This window comes from Lathyrus oleraceus, chromosome 7, assembly GCF_024323335.1.
Source record: "Lathyrus oleraceus cultivar Zhongwan6 chromosome 7, CAAS_Psat_ZW6_1.0, whole genome shotgun sequence".
NCBI lineage: Eukaryota > Viridiplantae > Streptophyta > Magnoliopsida > Fabales > Fabaceae > Lathyrus > Lathyrus oleraceus.
In genome coordinates this window covers 84457251-84463227 of record NC_066585.1, presented here as the reverse complement: position 1 = coordinate 84463227, position 5977 = coordinate 84457251, and the positions used below count along the sequence as shown (strand labels likewise).

The following is a 5977-nucleotide window of genomic DNA, read 5'->3' as shown; positions in this document are numbered from 1 at the left end:
CTAATAGCCCTAACACCGTAAAGCTAACTGCCCTCCTGCAACCCAGTAATGTCGACCACTAACAGAGTCTTTCACCTCACGTGAGTTGGTCCCTCAAATATCCTCAAAACCTCCATAAAGGGCTATTAGCCACCGTGAACTAGCCCTCACTTTCCCAACTTGTAATATACCTATTAAGACCTTTGAATCTCCCTGCCCTTGCATGGGGAATACACACAGACATGTACTTTTTGGATAATACAATGGCACCCACTGTGGGGCCCGATAAAACTAATCGGGGCCAGACCTTCCTCTCTAATACTAATATCCTTTCTTTCCTGCCTAGAGATGACTAATATGATCCTACACCACATAGCGAACACCATCGCTGGAGGTATTTCTGGGAAATGCATCTCCAGGGCCGTTCGATGAAGATATGTAAGGCAGGTGTTCATAGTGAACCTCATATCCTCCGGTCGTCCTGAAAACACCATTGGAAAGGTTGGAGCCAGCATTTTCTCCGAGGAAGATGTCTTGGACGTTGACCTTCACGATAATGACCCCTTGGTCATCACCATCCAACACGATAATTAGGATATCAAGTGCATCTTGATTGACCCAGGAAGTTCAATCGATATCCTATTATGGGGTGTCTTTCAGAAGCTACACTTGAATCCGGATGACATCAGAGGTTCACCGGCTCTTTGACAGGATTATCAAGAGAATATGTGCAGCTAATGGGTTATGTGACCCTAGAAACGACCTGCGGCGAGGGAGCAAACGTGAAAGCCATCGACGTCATCTACCTCATTGTGGACACCATGTCACCTTACAACATCATCCTAGGGCGCCCTGCCATCAACGTCCTAGGGGTGGTCGTATCCAACTGATATTTAACCTTGAAATATTCGCTCATAGACGGCGGAGTGGGCATCGTCCAAAGAGATCAACAAGTCGCTCGTAAGTGTTACCTGAGCAGCCCTGAGACAGCCAAAGAAGAGTTTGCCCTCGTTGATGCACAACTTTCTGAAGTTCCAAATACTGACTTTGAGGGTTGGAATCCAGGTTGGGCTCGGTGCAATGTCACCTACGTCTAAAGGGCATTAACCCAAGAAAGAAAATTCACTCTTAATAGTAAAAGTACACATTGATCTTAGATGAACTCTTCTAGTTCAATGTCTTTTTTCTTAATATTACTAGTGAGTTTCTATTTAGGACTCCCCCATTATAGTGAATTTTCTTAATATGAAACCTTTATCACTTTCTCTCAACGATTATCCCTAGTGTTGGACAAATAGAAAATAGTTTGAATGATGAAATTATTACAACTCAAATAACAAACTATATTCCTTTGTATAGGAATAATTCAAATGAATAGAGTTTCACAAGTTAAGCATATGAAAAGACAAAGACTCAACAACTAAAATACGCCTTGCAATATTTCTGATGGTCTGATTCTTCTGCATGTAGAACTTCTCCTTAAATAGCAAAACATCCCGTTGCATTTGGCGTTAGGGTTTTAGAATACTTGCACCTGAATAAACAACAAAAGGCGAAGTTCAAAATGTGATTTAATTTGATTTGTAATCAATCATAAATTAAATCCCTATCAATATGATTTGGTCTTGATAACTGGTCTTTAGAGGATTATTTCCTTAACACTAAAAGCGCATAAACATTCACCAAATAAGGAAACAAATTAGGCGTGAGATTCTGCTACCGCGCAACTGGCTTCTGAGGCAGAACGTTTGACAACGTATGGAACATCTTGTTCCACATCTTTGCCTCCTTTTTTGAGCGCCATAGTGACCAAAGTCTCAACATAATGTCATGACATCTTGCATTACATGATATCTATAAAAATGTGTCAATCACTTGTAATAACATTTTGCTTTCCTTAATGGACCGCTAGAGAGGGAGATCTACGCCAAACAACCACCAAACTTTGAGATCAAAGGGCAAGAAGAGAAGGTATACATATTGAAAAAGGATTTGTATGGATTCAAGCACACCCTAGAGCATGAAACAAGGCCGTATATCCCGTGCACTAGTTCAATAGACCTTGTCCGGAATAATGAAATAAGTGTACATCACCAACCCGCAACAATCTCTAATAAATCCTCGGTCAAGTCTGTTTTTCCTTCATTCTCAAATATCCATCACTTATTTTGTCCTCATAGCATTCATTTTATTTTAGTATACATGTACTATGATGTTGTTTTACAAGACGCTCCATTACTCTCTAACCAACTTCACACCTACTCAATAGTTACTCTATTTATAACCTTACACATTTAACATGCATGTACTAATTCTTTACATTAAGTTAAAGTATTGAGTTGCATTTTGTACATAAAAAACGGTGATATAAAAATCACACATTAATGATAGTATGGTACGAAAAGCAGGGTTTTGTTTTATTTTAACATCGTTTCTTGAATGATGTAATTGAATTTCACCTACTCGTATGCCATTTTAGACTTTTGTGAACTAAAACAAATCAAGTTTGTCTTTGTATCATTATTGTTGTTGTTCCACTTTCCTATTCTATAATATAAAAAGAAACACGTTTTTCTGTCAACTTCTCCCACATAGAAAATTTTTGGTGACCATGGACGATGAAGTGATGATGACCAGTGAAGTAAACGATTCACCTTCTCATGTTCTTCTCATTTCTGCTGGTGCCAGCCACACTGTGGCACTTCTCTGTAAGCACTAATTTTTCAGCTTTTTTTTAGTCAAATGAAATATTGTCAGTGAAAACATTGATCTTTTATCTCTTTCAAGTCTTTAAGGTTTTGGTTTTTATGTTTGTTTGAATTTTGATTCCTTTAATAGCTGGAAATGTTGTTTGCTCTTGGGGACGAGGAGAGGACGGGCAGTTAGGCCATGGTGATACTGATGACAGACTCTTACCCACAAAACTGAGTGCTTTTGATGGTCAAGACATTGTGTCTGTTACTTGTGGAGCTGATTATACCGTAGCACGTTCTGATTCTGGCAAGAATGTATATAGTTGGGGATGGTCTGGCCTTCACCTTAACTATGTTTGGCTAGTGGATTTTTCTTCATAGTTAGAATATCATTTGTGTTTTTCTTCCATATGATGTTTTTGCAGGGGTGATTTCGGAAGATTAGGTCATGGTGATCAAAGTGACTTGTTCATTCCTCATCCTATTAGAGCATTGCAGGGTCTAAAGATAAAGCAAATTGCTTGTGGGGACTGTCATTGTTTGGCAGTTACTATGGAAAGCAAGGTGTTAAGGTTTGTAGTTTGTTGTTGTATATGTTTTTACGTCGTTTATTTGGTTATTTAAATACTTTTTTTTCCCGTGTCGCGTTGGTCATTCATTGTATTTTTCTGCTGTTATGTTTAAAGTTGGGGGCGTAATCAAAATGGTGAACTTGGACTTGGTACTACAGAGGACTCACTTGTGCCACAAAAAATTCTAGCATTTGAGGTGCTTTTCTAAGAGCTGAATCTTGGTTATCTATTATGATCTTGGTCATCTCGGTGAATTCTAACTAGGACATGTGGTTTTTTCGTCTGTTATAGGGAATACGTATCAAAATGGTTGCTGCTGGTGCTGAACATAGTGTGGCAATTACTGAAGACGGAGATTTGTATGGATGGGGCTGGGGACGATACGGAAACTTGGGATTAGGAGACACAAACGATCGCTTGATCCCCGAGAAAGTGAACATTGATGTATGTCTTTAAACTTATACTGTGTATTATAATTTAGAAGAGTTAAAGGGACATGGACGGTTAATGTAGTCCCGACGGTGTGGAATGGCGTGGCAGAATAGTGGACTTGTGATATCATAAATGTACATTTTGCAGGGTGACAAGATAGGCATGGTTGCTTGTGGCTGGAGGCATACGATATCGGTTTCATCTTCCGGTGGATTATACACGTACGGATGGAGTAAATATGGTCAGCTTGGACATGGAGATTTCGAAGACCATCTCGTGCCTCGTAAGGTTCAAGCATTGAGTGATAAGTTCATTTCACAGGTGGTCCTTCAAATTTATGCAGAGTTGGAAACAATTAGTCTCATTTATAGTCTAGGCTTCAAATTCGGCGTGTGAATCGTACCGTGAAAACATAGGAAACCAAACTTTATGTGCATTTTTTCAGGTATCAGGTGGATGGAGGCATAGCATGGCACTCACGTCAAGCGGACAACTTTTCGGCTGGGGCTGGAATAAGGTGAATAGTTTATGATATTTTTCTGCATGTGTTTAAATAATGCACTTGAAACAATTTTAGCAATGTGTTTGGTGAATTTGATACTTGTTTCTCTTTTCCATTTTAGTTTGGACAGATTGGAATTGGTGACAATTTTGATTGCTGCTCTCCCATGCTAGTGAACTTTCCTCATGCTCAGGTACTTTAGACTTCTCGAATCTTCTACCCTTTTATCACGATCGCTATTTTTTATCTCTGCAAAATTTTGTTTGCCTTGGTAGAAAGTAGTTCAGATCTCATGTGGATGGAGACACACCGTTGCTGTCACTAATCGCGCAAATGTATATTCTTGGGGAAGAGGTGCGAGTGGACAACTTGGGCATGGAGACACCATAGACCGGTAACTTCATGTGCAAGAAACGATAATTGTTACATTTCACTACAAGGCTTGAATATGAATGTTAGCTCTTTTGGATTTATAGGAACGTTCCGATTATTATTGATGCCTTTAGCGCTGATGGATGTAGCGGAAAGCGCATAGAATCGTCAAAGTATCCATCATCAGGTGCTCTAATTAAGCTCGTTTGCGATTTCTTTTTTCTTTTCTATAGCCGTTGCCGATTTATACTATATGACAGTTTAATTTAGAATCGAGTTTTCCATGAATCGGGATGTTTCGTTTTTACTTAAACAGGGAAGTCATTTGCATCCTTATCAGAGAGATATGCAGTTGTTCCAAATGAAACGGTAAGTTTTCTTGTGCTCATAATGTTGAACTAATGTACTTCATTTAAAAATAAAGAATATTTTTATATTATAGGTAACTTATGAAAGGTTGTGATAATGTGTGTTAAGTTGGCAAGGTCATTTGACATTATCTGTGAGCTTATGGTTGGTGGCTTGGCACATATTTGATCTTTGATTAATTAATTTTTACACAAAAAACAGCTTTTCAGCAGTATAAACTCTTGTTAACATCAATAAGTTGATGTAATGACACAACTTGGAATGATTTGGCAGGGCTTAGGATCACAAGGCACTAGTTCTGATAAGGGAGAAACGTTTGATGCAATTGTCCCTGAAAATGATGTCTCATTTGATGGTAGCCCAACAATGATGTAGGAGACCAACAGACACAAGGAAGATTATATCTATAACAATATATAAAGGGAAAACTTGATTTTGGCGAAGCCTATTTTTCTACTAATTTTACTCTTATATAACTTACATATTAACTTCTAATAACTTCTATTGATCTTAACAATATATAAAGGAAAAACTTGATTTTGGTGTAGCCTATTTTTCTACCAATTTTACCCTTATATAACTTACATAATAATTTCTAATAACATCTATTGAAATCACTATTATCATCTTTCACATACCTTCATACTATTAACTTCTTATATAACTTTTAATTAAAATTAATATTAAATAAAACAATATCGTATATATTTTCACGTATGTTTATTAAAAAAACGGACTGACGGGCACATAGTGCCCCGTCTGGAGGCTAGTGCATAATAATAGTGCATGTATTCTTTGTTAAGACTGTTTCTTTTATGTTTTTGTTGGTGGGAGGATTTGCATTTCCTCGTAAGTTGTTATAAAAATTAGAAGTTGAAATTTCTTTTTTTTTTAAATAATAGTAAATTTAAGTTGAGAAAATAATACATATAGAAGATGATAGATAAACAACAATATCAAGAATAATATGATTAAAATTAAATAATTTTGAAACTTTATTAGATAAGTCATTGGTTTTAGTTTTTCTATAAATAAGACAATTATTTTATAAGAGAAAA

At 37.1% G+C, this 5977-nt stretch overlaps 1 protein-coding gene across 1 annotated transcript; it reads left to right on the top strand.

Moving 5' to 3' along the window:
- The first annotated feature begins 2446 nt into the window (after positions 1 to 2446).
- LOC127106475 (ultraviolet-B receptor UVR8) lies at positions 2447 to 5466 on the top strand. Its single transcript, XM_051043763.1, has 12 exons — positions 2447 to 2687; positions 2818 to 3004; positions 3098 to 3244; positions 3359 to 3440; positions 3536 to 3688; positions 3824 to 3997; positions 4122 to 4193; positions 4300 to 4371; positions 4454 to 4572; positions 4655 to 4737; positions 4867 to 4919; positions 5193 to 5466. Exons 1-12 carry the CDS (start codon positions 2591 to 2593, stop codon positions 5292 to 5294), a joined length of 1341 nt encoding a protein of 446 aa, XP_050899720.1. The 5' UTR covers positions 2447 to 2590; the 3' UTR covers positions 5295 to 5466.
- The last annotated feature ends 511 nt before the right edge of the window (positions 5467 to 5977 follow it).